At 38.8% G+C, this 16,502-nt stretch overlaps 1 protein-coding gene across 5 annotated transcripts in view; it reads left to right on the plus strand.

Annotated features, from left to right (window-relative positions):
• The window catches only part of CCDC126 (coiled-coil domain containing 126), a 41,201-nt gene extending 32,306 nt beyond the window's left edge, over positions 1-8,895 (plus strand). For all 5 annotated transcript variants that reach the window (XM_011973943.1, XM_011973942.1, XM_011973946.1 and 2 more), the window contains one exon: positions 7,104-8,895. In XM_011973943.1, the coding sequence (XP_011829333.1) occupies positions 7,104-7,288 (185 nt within the window). In that variant the 3' untranslated portion in view covers positions 7,289-8,895. The remainder of the gene's footprint in view (positions 1-7,103) is intronic.
• The last annotated feature ends 7,607 nt before the right edge of the window (positions 8,896-16,502 follow it).

The raw sequence follows: 16,502 nt of genomic DNA on the forward strand, positions 1-16,502 counted from the left end.
GTAAACCCGGGAGGCGGAGCTTGCAGTGAGCTGAGATCCCACCGCTGCACTCCAGCCTGGGCGACAGAGCGAGACTCCGTCTCAAAAAAAAAAAAACAAAACAAAACAGCATAGTCTCTTTATGGTGATTTGTATCATTTAGGCAAAGCCATTATCTAGCATTTCTTAGGAAAAATTGGGCTTATTTTAGGAACTAAGGTATTTGTATTTAATGTTTGATGAGAACTTATCTTAGTTCACTCATGTGATCTAAACTGCCTTGCAATCTTTTTTTTTGAGACGGAGTTTCGCTGTTGTTGCCCAGGCTGGAGTACAATGGCGCGATCTCGGCTCACCACAACCTCCACCTCCCGGGTTCAGGCGATTCTCCTGCCTTAGCATCCTGAGTAGCTGGGATTACAGGCATGGGTCACCACACTCAGCTAATTTTGTATTTTTAGTAGGGACAGGGTTTCTCTATGTTGGTCAGGCTGATCTCAAACTCCCAACCTCAGGTGATCTGCCTGCCTTGGCCTCCCAAAGTGCCGGGATTACAGGCGTGAGCCACTGTGCCCGGCCCTGCCTTGCAATCTTAAGAAGAGAAGTAATAAAGTAATTGTTGAGTGACATAATTTATTAAGCACCCAGTGGGAGAAGGTAGCTATATTAAAAATACAAAAGATTAAACAATGAATGTACACTTAATCATAGAATTAATGAGGTCTTTGAAAGCACTTTTACCTAACTGTTCTCTTTGCTATGATATTTAGTTTGTATTTCTTTGGAAGCATTCTTTCTTTACTGCTAGTAGCTTCATAATAAAACTTTACACTGAGTAACTCACTTTAATAACCAAGAAACGACTTCTGGCTGGGCATGGTGACTCATGCCTATAATCCTAGCACTTAGGGAGGCCAAGGAGGGAGGATCACTTGAGCTCAGGAGTTCGATACCAGCCTGGCAACATGGCAAAATCTTGTCTCTACAGAAAATTAGCTGAGTGTGGTGGTGGGCACCTGTAATCCCAGCTACTTGGTAGACTGAGGTGGGAGGACCTCCTGAGCCCAGAGGTCGAGGCTGCAATGAGCCGAGATTGCACCACAGCACTCCAGCCTGGGCAGAGACAGAGTGAGACCCTGTATCTGAAAAAAGAAAAGAAGTGATTTCTAAATTTTCTTGCTCGCACCATTAAGCTAATATTTAGTGGTGGCAAAGTATTGATTTTAATTTGAAAAATATTAATAAGGAAAAGTTTTTGACTTGTACAATGTATATTAAACACTTCTGTGTCATTTTGCATTTTACAACAGTTTTATTCCTTTTGTGTGTACATACAGGTTTATCTATTTAGACCTGCCTCTCTACTAAATAGATTTGAGGCAGCTGACATTAAGAGTACAAACCAGAAAACAATATTTAGGTATAAAAAGGTAAAGTACGGCCAGGCCTGGTGGCTCACGCCTGTAGTCCCAGCACTTTGGGAGGCTGAGGTGGATGGATTGCTTGAGCCCAGGAGTTTGAGAATAGCCCAGGCAAGATGATGAAACCCTATCTCTACAAAAATTAACCCAGCATAGTGGTGTGTGCCTGTAGGCCCAGCTATTCGGCAGGGAGTGGGGAGGGGGCACTGAGGGGGGAGGAAATCACTTGAATCCAGGAGGTCAAGGCTGTAGTGAGCCATGATTGTGCTATTGCACTCCAGGCTGGGCGGTAGAGCAAGACCCTGTCTCAAAAAAAAAAAAAAAAAAAAAAAAGACAAATTAAGAGACATATGACATAAGTAGGGGGTCTGCAAGAGCCTGTGTGCTTATGTTTGTGCCAATCATGTGGCTGGTGGCCCTCAGATTTATTCCTTACCCTTACTCTGTTCTATTTCTCAAGGAAGAGTGAGTGATTCCAGTAGGTGGCATTTTCCAAGTTCCCAAATCAGCTGGCTTCTGCCTGGGTTCAGCCAGTGGGAGGTATGGAAGGAATTTGGAAAGTAGGAAGAAGGGAAGGTATTTTTCCCCCTCCCTCTCTGCTTCAGGTGGGGTCTCTGGCGGTGCCCATGATGGTTTTGTAGTGCTACTTTCTGCCAGACAGCCTGCTGTGGTTCTGTTTTTCCACAAGGTGACCTTGGACTTGGCCTCTGGTAAATCACTGCATTCTCCCTCTGTTCCATAGTTCAAGGGATGATAGTGGCTTCCTGCTGTGCCTTACAATCACTGATTATGTTTAGCATAGTTAGAATCTTTTTATACCCAATATCTTTAGCATATTTAATAGCATCATATACCCTTCTTTTGATTTTTGTGTGCTATGAAATAATCAGGCTAGGTTTATGTTGTTATGTGATTTTTTCCCCTTCTTAAACTATTTGATCTTCTCCCAGAATAAGGAAGTTAAAGTAGAAAGAGAGTAACCTTAAAGTGGTTTATTTTCTAAATTGGATCCCTCATTTCTATCTCAGTGATGATGCTACCTACCAAACATGTGAATTAGACCTTCAGCAAATGTTCATTTCAAACATTTGTCGAGTGTCTACTGTGTGATGAAGCACCCTAAAAGGATAGCTATGACAGGATCTCTATTTCCAAGTTGCTTTTAGGGGTTCAAGGTCTAAGATAGGGAAGGGGTTCTTACTGCTAGCACCTTCAGTGATGGAGCTTTATGGGGGAAAGTATTATAGATGCACATATTATATTAATACAAGCATATAATTCCCTTAAAGATGTCGTCTCATGACATGTAAACATAAAATTGTATTGTGAATGTAGAGAAAGGAAGATGTTTGGTGTATCTGAAAGAACTCCAAATTCAACTAAGTGATTTTATATCACGGAGGAAGGTAGATATAATCCTCTTCGTCTCTTTTTTTAATAATATTATAACAGTCGATTTTAGAAAATTTAAAAGTTCTATATTTAATAATAATTTAGAACACCGTAAAGTTATCATACAGTTGTTTCTCATTTATCCTAACTTTTTCTTTAATTGCCAGTTTCTAACCCTGACTGAAATAAGTGATTAGACTGTACCTTTATAATTCTCACACCTCAGTTTAATGTCAAACCTCCAAGGTCTTTAGCTTCATTTCATTAATGTGTTAAGACTGTCCCCTGCCTGCCCATTTTAGGTTGCTACTTCTTTTAGTATTATAAAGGAGGTGATTGCCATGGAAAAGGAGATCCAGGATTTATGATTTAGTCTTAACTGCTGAAGAGTTTTAAAAAATATGATTATCTCCTGTTTACCAAATACTATTGCAACTCTTGATTGAAAGATATTAATAAATAAATGTCCCCTCTCCCAATGTTTTATTTTGAAAATTTTCAACTCTACAGAAGAAATGTAAAAATTGTATGGTAAACATCATATATCTTTCATCTAAGCTCACAATTGGCTAACTTTTTTTTTTTTTTTAATGTCTGCTTTTTCTTTTCTTTTTTTGAGATGGAGTCTTGCTCTGTCGCCCAGGCTGGAGTGCAGTGGCGTGATCTCAGCTCACTGCAACCTCTACCTCCCGGGTTCACGCAGTTCTTCTGCTTCAGCCTCCCGAGTAGCTGGGACTACAGACATATGCCACCACACCTGGGCTAAGTTTTTTGTATTTTAGTAGAGATGGGGTTTTACCGTGTTGACCATGGTGTCCAGGCTGGTCTTGAATGCCTGACCTCAAGTGATTCACCCCGCCTCGGCCGCCCAAAGTGCTGGGATTACAGGCGTGAGCCACCGTGCCCAATCCTCTTTATATATACAAATATCTATGTTTATTTCTTTTTGGTACCATCTGAAAGAAGTATATGTCATGATATTTCATTCCTGGGTACTTCTTGCTGAAGGATTTTTGTAAATGTTTTTCTTGTATATTCCCTTTAAACTAGAATGTTGAGGTGTTCATGATGAATGATGCCAGAGATGCACTGCTTGGAAAATCTCATTTTAGCATAAGACTTGCTCCAAATAGTTTCCCCCTCACTTTATATTAAATTTCTATTTTTTGATAAGTATTTTTTATCACCCTCTATCACAACCACTATCGTAGTACTACTCCTTTCTGATACCTTTTTTTCCCACTTCTAAACAGTTGTAAAATATTGATAACATAAAATTTGCCATTAAAATAATTTTTAAGGCTGGCTGCAGTGGCTCACGCCTGTAATCCCAACACTTTGGGAGGCCGAGGCGGGCGGATCACCTGAAGTCAGGAGTTTGAGACCAGAGACCAGCCTGGCCAACATGGTGAAACCCTGTCTCTACTAAAAATACAAAAATTAGCTGGCCATGGTGGTGCACGTCTGTAATCCCAGCTACTCAGGAGGCTGAGACAGGAGAATCACTTGAACCTGGGAGGTGGAGGTTGCAGTGATCCGAAATTGCTCCAGTGCACTCCAGCCTGGGTGACAGAGTGAGACTCTGTCTCAAAAAAAAAAAAAAAAATCAGGGGCGGGGCACAGTGGCTCACATCTGTAATCCCAGCACTTTGGGAGGCCGAGGTGGGTGGCTCACCTGAGGTTGGGAGTTTGAGGCCAGCCTGACCAACATGGAGAAACCCCACCTCTACTAATAATACAGAATTAGCCAGGCATGGTGGCACATGCCTGTAATCACAGCTACTCAGGAGGCTGAGGCAGGAGAATCACTTGTACCTGGGAGGTGGAGGTTGTGATGAGCCAAGATCGCGCCATTGCACTCCAGCCTGGGCAACAAGAGTTTAACTCTGTCTCAAAAAAAAAATTGTTTTTAAAATACGCAGTTCATCAATATTCATTATATTCACAGTGTTGTGCAGCCATCACTACTGTATCTTTCCAAAACTTGTACCACTCCAAACAAGAAATCTGTAACATCTGAGCAATAAATCTTTATTCCTTCCTTCCCCTGGTCCTTGATAACCTGTAGTCTACTTTCTGTTTGTATACATATACCTCTTCTACATATTCTGTATAAGTGGAATTGTACAATATATGATGTTTTGTGTCTGGCTTATTTCACTTACCATAACGTTTTCAAGGTTCATCTGTGTTATAGCATGTATCAGAATGTCATTCCTTTTTCTGGCTGAATAATATTCCATTGTGTTTACATGTATACCACATTTTGTTTATCCGTTTATCTGTTGATGGACACTTGAGTTGTTTCTACCTTTTGACTGTTGGCGAATAAACCTGAAATGAACATTGGTGTATAAGTATCCCTCTGAGCTCTGAGTCCTTGCTTTTGATTTTTTTTTTTTTTGGGGTATATACCTAGGAGTGGAATTCCTGGGTCATATGGCAATTTTATGTTTAAGTTTTTGAGGAACTGACAAACTATTTTCTACAGCAGCTGCACCATTTTATATTCCCACCACTAATGTGTGAGGGTTTCAGTTTCTCTGCATCCTTGCCAGCACTTATTTTTCATTTCTTTGGTGACAGCTATCCTAGTAAGTGTGAAATGGCATCTCATTGAGTTTGGGTTTGTATTTCCGTAGTGGCCAGTGATATTGAACATCTTTTCATGTACTTATTGGCCATTTGCATATCTTCTTTTGAGAGTGTCTATTCAAGTTCTTTGCCCATTTTAAAACTTGATTGATCTTTTTGTTCATGAATTGTAAGAGATCTTTATGTATTCTGGATAGTAGATCTTTATCATGTATATGGTTTGCAAATGTTTTTTCCCCTTCTATAGGTTGTCTTTTCATTTTCTTGATTAATGTCCTTTTATGCACAAAAGTTTTAAATGTCGATGAAGTTCAATTTATTTTCTCTTTTGTTGCTTGTGGTTTTCTGATAGAACCATCAGCACATTTATCAGTTGTTAGATGATTTCTCTCCTGGTGATCCTGGATTAGGGCATGGGCTGATTTTTTGGTACATGATCAACAAAAATAACAGTATTCGTTGTCACTAACTGAGTACCTAATACATGCTAGATGATTTCGGGAAAACTGAGAAAGAGAATTCTAAGGCAGAAAAGCCTCATAATTTTATTCTTGCCAAGTAAAGTTTACTAAAACTCCTTAACATTACAAAGAGGTTAGAAGATACAGTCTTCCCCACCTTTTTTCTGTGGGAAATTTAAGTCAGAACTACTGCTAGTGTTCTACTGCACTGAACAGGTTCCTGGCATTTGCGCTGGACCCTAGGCTCCCCCACAACTCCACCCCTGTAGAGGTTCTCTATTTCTGTATTTCATGGACTCTCTTACTTAGCTAGCTTTTTACTTTACCGGCTTAGTCTGTGTTATTTTTTATTTTTATATTTTCGAGATGGAGTCTCGCTCTGTCGCCCAGGCTGGAGTGCAGTGGCGCAATCTTGGTTCGCTGCAAGCTCTGCCTCCCGGGTTCAAGGGATTCTCCTGCCTCAGCCTCCACAGGTAGCTGGGACCACAGGCGCATGCGACCACGCCTGGCTAATTTTTTATATTTTTAGTAGAGATGGGGTTTCACCATGTTAGCCAGGATGGTCTCGATCTCTTGACCTCGTGATCCGCCCGCCTCGGCCTCCCAAAATGCTGGGATTACATGTCTGTGGTATTTTTTACAAACTGCTTAAGAAACTCAAGATAAATGAATTACTCACAGCAGGACTAATATTTTGAACCAGACTTTGAAATCTATTATATCGCACTGGAAAAGTGAGAGTTTCCCCCACATTTACAATTCCAAAATTCCTTTTGGAAACTCTTTGTAAATGATGCTGTTGATTTAAAAATTAGGGCAGGATCAGTGGCTCACACCTGTAATCCTAGCACTTTGGGAGTCTGAGGAGTGTGGATCACCTGAGGTCAGGAGTTCAAGAGCAGCCTGGCCAACATGGTAAAACCCCATATCCACTAAAAATACAAAACTTAGCTGGGCATGGTGGCGGGAGCCTGTAATCCCAGCTACCCAGGAGGCTGAGGCAGGAGAATCACTGGAACCAAGGAGGTGCAGGCTGCAGTGAGCTGAGATCATGCCACTGCACTCCAGCCTGGGCGACAGAGGGAAACTGTCTTAAAAAAAAAAAAGGCTTTTCCTATTTGTAGTATGAGTGCATTCTCTCTAGTACATTTTCTCTAGATGACCCAGTAGTTGTCCACCTCTTTCCTTCAAACTGTAAAAACACAAAAATTAAGAGCTCTATTAATGTTTATTTTATTCTGATTTTTTCCCCTAGCGGATCTGAAAAGAACAATTGCTGTCCTTCTGGATGACATTTTGCAACGATTGGTGAAGCTGGAGAACAAAGTTGACTATATTGTTGTGAATGGCTCAGCAACCAACACCACCAATGGTACTAGTGGGAATTTGGTGCCAGTAACCACAAATAAAAGAACGAATGTCTCAGGCAGTATCAGATAGCAGTTGAAAATCACCTTGTGCTGCTCCATCCACTGTGGATTTTATCCTATGGCAGAAAAGCTTTATAATCGCTGGCTAGGACAGAGTAATACTTTACAATAAAAGCTCTACACATTTTCAAGGAGTATGCTGGATTCATGGAACTCTAATTCTGTACATAAAAATTTTAAAGTTATTTGTTTGCTTTCAGGCAAGTCTGTTCGATGCTGTACTATGTCCTTAAAGGCAATTTGGTAATTTGGTTGATGTGATAAGCAGGTAGGTGAGTTTTGTATAAATCTTTTGTGTTTGAGATCAAGCTGAAATGAAAACTCTGAAAAACATGGATTCATTTCTATAACATATTTATTTAAGTATATAACATGTTTTTTGGGCAAGTGGAGAATATTTAATCATTCTGTCATTTGTTCTCAATTGATGTAACTGTTAGACTAAGGCTATTTGAAAATGTGCTTATTTCTAGTACTATATTTTGTTATTCCAATTATGAGCAGAGAAAGGAAATATAATGTTGGAAGTAATGTTTTGAAATCATGACCCAAAGAATGTATTCATTTGCACTATCCTTCAGAATAACCGAAGGTTAATTATTGTTTATTTTTAAAAATTACACTTATAAGAGTATAATCTTGAAATGGGTAGCAGCCACTGTCCATTACCTATCATAAACATTGGGGCAATTTAATAACAGCATTAAAATAGTTGTAAACTCTAATCTCATACTTAAATTTTTCTTATATTCTGAAGAATGAAAGATATTTTTATGATGAGAGTAACAATAACTAAATTATTCATGATTTTTCACATACATGAATGTTCTTTTAAAAGTTTAACCCTTTGAGTGATGCTATCAGGAAAGCACATTATTTCCATATTTGGGTTAATTTTGCTTTTGTCCAGGAGGAAGGGACTTGGGAGATGAACTCTTGAGGACTTAGCCAGATGTATATAATAAAGGTACTTTTGTGCTGCATTAAATTGCTTGGAAAATGTTAACATTATATTATATAAGAGTATCCTTTATGAAATTTTGAATTTGTATAACAGATACATTAGATATTCATTTTATATATGGCCACTTAATTAAGAACATTTAAAGTATAAACTATGAAGATTGACTATCTTTTCAGGAAAAAAGCTGTATATAGTACAGGGAACCCTAATCTTGGGTAATTCTGGTATAAAACAAATTATACTTTTATTTAAATTTCCCTTGTAGCAAATCTAATTGCCACATGGTGCCCTATATTTCATAGTATTTATTCTCTATAATAACTGCTTAAGTGCAGCTAGCTTCTAGATGTAGACTGTATAGAATTTAGTTTAGATATTGTATTGTTCATTATTATAATATGCTACCACATGTAGTAGCAATAATTATAATATTTTATTAAAATAAATATGTGAAATATTGTTTCATGAAAGACAGATTTCCAAATCTCTGTTCTCTTCTCTGTACTCTCTACCTTTATGTGAAGAAATTAATTATATGCCATTGCCAGGTAGAAGTTTGGAATAATTGTTTAGTCTCTCCTATTAGATGTGGACATTTTTGTTTTTGTTTTTGTTTTTTTCAGGGATGAAATAAAATATATTATTTCTACCTACAAAGTATTACAGGCTTTTTTCTTTAATGTTGGTTGTGCATTTAATAAATGATAAATAGTTAAAAGGAATCTTAAGAAAATTTTGGTTTTGTTTCAATTCCAGATAACTTTTTCAAAAGAGAAAAACTGAAGGTTACCCAATAGCGCCTCTCATTTGGTACCTAGGGTAGGAGAGTCTGAGTGCAGAGATAGATTGGAGAACTAAGGCTTGACTTCTTAAAAATCAACAGTAAACTGATAATCTGAAATGGGTAGCAGCCACATTTAAAAATCAACAGTAGACTGTTGGTTTTTAAGAAGTCAAGCCTTAGTATTTATATTTTCAGTTAATCTTAATTTGGACATTAGCACAGAGGGCATCACTAAAGGTACTAAAAACTTGCAAACTTGTATCAGGGTGTCTTTGGGTTTACTTTAAGCAAATATATGAATTAAAAAGTAATTTAAACATTATTTCAGGTAGTTAATGATAGATAACTTAGGTCTCATTAGTTTTCAAGAAACACGTATGATTTTGACTCTGGAGTTACATAGACTGCAGAGACTCAAGTCTGCTTTTTTATTGACCATATTACTTATTTTGAATTTACAGAAATCTGTCTCATGTCATTTAGTTATGCCTTGGAAGCCCAAAGTGTTAGCAGCTTACATAGGAGCCTCTCACACACAGTTTTGGTTTAAATGTAAACAATATTCTGTTTTTAACCAAACACTTTGAGCTGAGTAGCTATTAATGTAGTTACCATTTTTTCCCCTTTCTCTTATAGAGGTATCTACCTGAAAAGGGAGCATGATGTAATGAAACAGACCAAAAAATATATAGTTAATTGAAACCATTTTTCTCCCATAATTGAAAGCCCTGAATGATTCTTAAGAACTTTTGTTTAGGGAACTGGTATTGCTCATGTAGTCTCAGCTACTCAGGGGCTGAGGGAGGAGGACTGCTTGAGCCTGGAGGCTGCAGTGAGCCATGATTGCACTACCGCACTCCAGCCTGGGCGACAGAGCAAGATCCTGTCTCAAAACAGTAACAACAACAACAAACCAGGCGAAACAATGAGAATATAGAGAAGCACAATGGGAAAAAGTCTGAAACCTTTCTACCCAGGGATAACTACTGTTGATATTTTAGTAGATAAATGTGAATCTGATCTCCCCTCCCCACACTCTCTAGTGACTTCCCATTTCTACTTAAAATCCCAAGTTCCCACTGTGGCCTTCAAAGCCCTAATGTGCCCCTGGATGCCTCCTGACCTCATTTCTTACCACCCTCCTCCTTCCCAATTCCTGTTCAGTCATACTGAAGAACTTGTCCTTCCTAGGACATACCAAGCATGCTTTTGCCTCAGTAACTTCAAACATGTTATTCCTCTACCTGCCACCACTCTCACCCACAGATAACGTCATGGTTCCCTCCCAAACAGCATTCAGGTGTACATTTAAATGTTACTTCTTAAGAGAAGTCATCTTTGACCACCTTCCTAAAATACTAGGCCTCAGCATGCTTAGCCATTTTACTTTTCTTTGTAGTTCTGATATACTCAACTTTAAATGGTATATTAACTTATTTTGTTTTCTCTCATGTTTCTTAGAATATAAACTCCATGGAGGCAAGGACTTCATCATGTTCATTTATGTAACCTGGGCATTTACAACTGTGTCTAGCTCATAATAGGTACCCAATTAATATTTGTTAAGACAATGAGTTACTAAACCCATTCTATACTTTTTTTGCTTTGTGCGTATATACATACGTTTTAAAAATAATATACTTTTTTTTGTACAATGTAGGGTGAATTTCTTTCTAAGTCAGCAAGTAAATAACTTTTAATAGTTACTCCATTGTGTGGCTGTATCACATTGGTGTATCTTTCACTTAATTATTAAGCATTTTGGTTGCAGAGAAAAGATTTAGCCCAAGGTGTGAGACAAGTCTAAAGAGAAGTGGGAAGTCTATAATAGAGTGTGGGGAGGGGAAATTAGACTCACATTCACATTCTTTTTATTGCTTCATGCTGTTACTGTTATTTTAGATGTTGGAGGTAACATAACAAAATATGATTAATACCCATATGGGGGAGACAAAATGGTGAAATATCTCCATTTGTATCAATATATAAGGACATAGAAAACCCAAAATAGGTGTTCATCCGCAGACTTTGTTTTATATCAAGAGCAGCAGGCTAGAAGCATTTTGCAGCATAGGGAGAAGACTGGGAATAAAATGTACAATGGCTAATTCATAATTTTGTTTGAGAATGGGGAGGAGATTGAGTAGTGGTCAGATTTTTGCTTGAATCAGATTGAGTTTGTTGCTTTTGGCTTAAATGAATCAATAATATTAGTGTGCATTTAAGTAAGGAAGTTAGGACATGAAGATTTAAAAAAAATTATTGTCCTTCAGATGTTACCAGTATCAGTATGTTTCACATATCTTTTCAGATGAGTTTCAGACCTCCATCGAGTCCTTCGTAGGGCAAGTGTAACTTCACACTGCTTTTAAGTGTTGGTTAGCAGCAGCATCTATTTGAATAAATCACTGTTTTTAACTTAATCTTCTTTGGTGCTTAATTCATCCACCCACCCACCCTTTCTTTACTAATTATTCAGGCAAAGAAATAAACTTTCTGAGGAGTCTATGGAGGGGAGAGGGTGATACAGTTGATGTGATATCAAGGCTTGGGGAGAGGAAACATTTTTGTGATTGTTTCTATGCAAAAAGGGCATTTATTTTAATATAGAAAATATTTTGAAGTTGTTTTAAAATACCTTATATTTTTAGAATGGAGGTTGGGAAAATTTGGTTCTTCCATCGATTTAATGGTATGACTGTGGGCAAGTATGTATGTGTTTTCTTTTCTTTGTTTTTTTTTTCTTTCTGAGATAGGTTCTTGCTCAATTGCCCAGGCTACAGTACAGTGGCACAATCGGCTCACTGCAGCCTGGACTTCCTGGGCTCAAGCAGTCCTCCCACCTCAGCCCCCAGAGTAGTTGGGACTACAGGCATGGGTCACCATGGCCAGATATTTAATAATTTTTTATGTTTTTTTCTTTTTCTTTTTTCTTTTTGAGAGGGAGTCTTGCTCCGTCGCCCAGGTTAGAGTGCAGTGGTGCAATCTCGGGCTCACTGCAACCTCTGCCTCCCGGGTTCAAACAATTCTCCTGCCTCAGCCTCCCAAGTAGCTGGGATTACAGGCACATGCCACGACACCTGGCTAAGTTTTTGTATTTTTAGAGACAGGGTTTCACCTTGTTAGCCACGATGGTCTGGATCCCCTGACCTTGTGATCCGCCCGCCTCAGCCTCCCAAAGTGTTGGGATTACAGGCGTCAGCCACTGTACACGGCCCTTTTTTTTTTTTTGAGACGGAGTCTCGCTCTGTCGCCCAGGCTGGACTGCAGTGGCGCAATCTCTGCTCACTGCAAGCTCCACCTCCCGGGTTCACACCATTCTCCTGCCTCAGCCTCCCGGGTAGCTGGGACTACAGACGCCCACCACCATGCCTGGCGAATTTCTTGTATTTTTAGTAGAGATGGGGTTTCACCGCATTAGCCAGGATGGTCTGGATCTCCTGACCTCGTGATCCGCCCGCCTCGGCCTCCCAAAATGCTGGGATTGCAGGCATGAGCCATGGCGCCTCCCAATTTTTCATGTTTTGTAGAAATGGGGTCTTGCTATTTTGCTCAGGCTGGCTTCGAGCTCCAGGGCTCAAGCAATCCTCTCCCCTCCCACCTCTGCTTCCCAAAGTGTTGGGATTACAGGTGTGAACCACCACATCTAACCATGTATGTGCTTTCTGATTTGGTGTCTCCAGCTCCAAGTCATTGATAATGTCTATCCTATGTGACTACATGGAATTTTGTTTAAAACCCTTTCAATTTTTTTTTTTTTTTTTTTTTTTTTTTGAGAGAGAGTCTGGCTCTGTGGCCCAGGCTGAAGTGCAGTGACCGGATCTCAGCTCACAGCAAGCGCCGCCTCTCAGGTTCACGCCATTCTCCTGCCTCAGCCTCCCGAGTAGCTGGGACTACAGGCGCCCGCCACCTCGCCCGGCTAATTTTTTGTATTTTTTGGTAGAGACCGGGTTTCACCGTGTTAGCCAGGATGGTCTCGATCTCCTGACCTCATGATCCGCCCGTCTCGGCCTCCCAAAGTGCTGGGATTACAGGCTTGAGCCACCACGCCCGGCCCCTTTCAATTCTTAAGAAGAAAATATATGAAAGAATTATCAGATTGTTCACCTCAAGTTTCTAGTATGAGGCCTTGCACAAATAGGTGTTCAATATATATTTGTTATATGAGAAAAGGCATCTTTGGAATAGCACATATAAAGCGATATAAAGGTATTTCATGGTCCTACAGTTCTTACACTGTATCACAACACAGTCCAAATCCAGTATTTCTAAAAAACCTTAAGGAATGCATAGTACTGTGTTTCAAATGGTATGTTACAATCCATTAGATGTTATCAATTTAGCGGGTTGTGATTAGCATTTTAAAGCAATGGAATATGAAATATCATGAGCTTTAAGTTGGGGCAAGTAAGAAAAACAGAAAAATTCTATTATAAGTAATAAGGGTAAATGTTTCCTGAAGCTTCAGTTCAACTGTGTGTGTGTGTGTGTGTGTGTGTGTGTGTGCACGCGCGCTGGGTCATGATATAAAATGTATTCCTTAGATAAGTTAAAAGTTTTAGAAGTCATTGACCCAGTATAGTTATATAGATTATAATTTACACAATGCTGTACTTATTTTGCTTGATTTAAGAAAACAAAATAATGGATATAGAAGGGACTATTTTTCAGGTGGAGGAGGTAATTAGAAGAAACTAAAATACACCTACTTTACTAATAGGCTCAGGTCATGTTTTGGGAAACTCTTGGTCAAATATTTTTGAAGACTTTCCTTCCCCCTTCCCTCATACTATGCAATTAATGATTTCTCTCATTTCTTATGAGGAAAAAAATGGAATTGTCAAATTTTTAACTATCAACTGACTTGTTTGATTATTTATTTATTTTTTGAGATAGACTTTCACTCTTGTTGCCCAGGCTGGAGTGCAATGGTGTAATCTTGGCTCACCGCAACCTCTGCCTTCCGGGTTCAAGGGATTCTCCTGCCTTAGCCTCCCGAGTAGCTGGGATTACAGGCATGCACCACCATGCCCATCTAGTTTTGTATTATTAGTAGAGGTGGGGGTTTCGTTTCTACATGTTGGCCAGGCTGGTCTTGAACTCCCGACCTCAGGTGATCCACCCACCTCGGCCTCCCAAAGTGTTGGGATTACGGGTGTGAGCCACTGCGCCCGGCCTCAACTAACATTTTAAAAGTCACACTAAGAATTGTGAACACCCTACCCTGAAGACAAATTATATGTGTTGCTTAAAAGGAATGAAAATTTGATGTTTTAAAAAATTCCTGTGACAAGTTCCTCTTAAAATTATGCTTACTTGCTACTTAATCTATCAACTTAGAGAAAGCTTCCTTACTAACTTGCTTCAAATGAGGCAATAGAGCTCAATTTTTTTTTCAACATTTTATAAAATATTTCAAGCATGCAGCCAAATTGAAAAAAATGACAGTGAACACACATCAGATTATATATAATATATATATAATTTCCCGAGTAGCTGAGATGTGCGTGCCATCGTGCCTGGCTAATTTTTGTGTTTTTAGTAGAGATGGGGTTTCACCATGTTGGCCAGGCTGGTCTCAAACTCCTGACCTTTATGTGATCTGCCCGCCTCATCCTCCCAAAGTGCTAGTTTTTAAATTATACTCCACCACAGCTACTAATCCATTTTATCTTTTTATGCTTTTCAAAACAAATTACAGACATCAGTACACTTCCCCATAAACACTTTAGCATGTAAATCATTAGCAAATTTGGTATTTGTTTAAGGTTTTCTTCTTTTGATATAAAAGTAAAATGCACAAATTTTAAGTGTGCACTAGCTGAGTTTTGACAAATGCATTGACCTGCTTACGCAAACTCCTATAGATATAGACCATTACCGTCACACCGAAAAGTCCCCTCATACTCTTCCTGGTCAATTCTCACCTCTCTTCGCACAAGGCAAAATTTTCCACCATAGATTTGTTTTGCCTATTTTAGAATTTCACATAAATGTAATCATAAAACATGTATTCTCATGTCTGGCAGCTTTCACTCATCAGTTTTTGGTATTCATTCACGTTGTTTGATGTGTCAGTAATTGATTGCTGAGTTGTGTTTCATCGTATGAATCTGACATAGTTTGTATATCCATTCTCCTATTGATGAACACCTGGGCTATTTCTAGTGCTTGGCTATCATGAATAAAGCTGATATGAACATTCTAATAGAAGCCTTCTTGTGAATTTAACCTTTCATGTCTTTTGGATAAATATCTAGGGGTGAAATTACTGGATCATAGGATAATTGCATTAAGAAATGCACCTTTTTCCGAATGATCTTTCCCCAGAGTGTTTGTGCTATTTTACATTCCCAATGATTGGATGTCTCCATATTCCCTCATTCCCAGGGTAGGTAAAAGGTAATAAAAGAGTCATAATACCTCCTTCCATCAGGGAAATGCAAAATATTGTCTTTAAAGCAGAGAATAAAGGTACTAGTAGAATGACTTTTTGATCAGTCACTGTCTTTTGGTGTCCCCAAACTTGTCTGTTAATTGTAATATAAAGAAAGTGGCTGGGTGTGGTGGCTAACGTCTGTAATCCTAGCATTTTGGGAGGCCTAGGTGGATGGATCACCTAAGGTCAGGAGTTCAAGACCAGCCTGACCAACATGGTGAAACCCTGTCTCTACTTAAAAACACAAAACATTAGCCGGGTGTGATGGCAGGTACATGTAATCCCAGCTATTCAGGAGGCTGAGGCAGGAGAATCGCTTGAATCTGGGAGGTGGAAGTTGCAGTGAACTGAGATCGCACCATTACACTCCAGCCTGGGCAACAAGAGCAAAACTCCATCTCAAAAAAAAAAAAAAAAAAAAAAGTAAGGTCTAGCCTAGAGATGACTCGTCCTTTGGCAAAATTCAAAACTAAATTGCTACCTATTTCTCTAAATAATTACGTGGTTTTTGTCTTGTTTTTGTTTTTGCTTGTGTTGTAGACTTACTGTGCTCTGAGGCATCTGGTTATAATGGGCTTTTGATTCCTATTCCATGTTATTGTCAGTTTGCATTGTTTTCTTCTTTACTCTGTTAATATGGTGAATTGCATTGATTGATGTTAAGCCAATTTTGCATTCCCGGAAAAAACCCAACTTGGTACAAAAGGTTTGTATTATTCTTTTTATATTTTACTAGAGTTAATTTGCTATTATTTCGTCATAGGAAATTTAAAAATCTACATGTAATGAGAAGAAAATGATCTGTGATTTTTCTTCCTTATAAAAGATATAACAATGGAATGCAACAGATGATCCTTGATTGGATATTGCTATGAAAAAATATGTGCTATAAATGGTATTTTTGGTGACAATGGGGAAATTTATAGAATGAGTATGAGATGAAATTATGGAGCTATTTTTATGTGTTGAGGTGATAATGCGAGTCATCCATTGTTAACAGTTTGTCATAATAGCTTCCTGATTTATTTATATTTTGT

The sequence above is a fragment of the Mandrillus leucophaeus genome, unplaced genomic scaffold, assembly GCF_000951045.1.
Source record: "Mandrillus leucophaeus isolate KB7577 unplaced genomic scaffold, Mleu.le_1.0 Scaffold140, whole genome shotgun sequence".
Classification (NCBI taxonomy): domain Eukaryota; kingdom Metazoa; phylum Chordata; class Mammalia; order Primates; family Cercopithecidae; genus Mandrillus; species Mandrillus leucophaeus.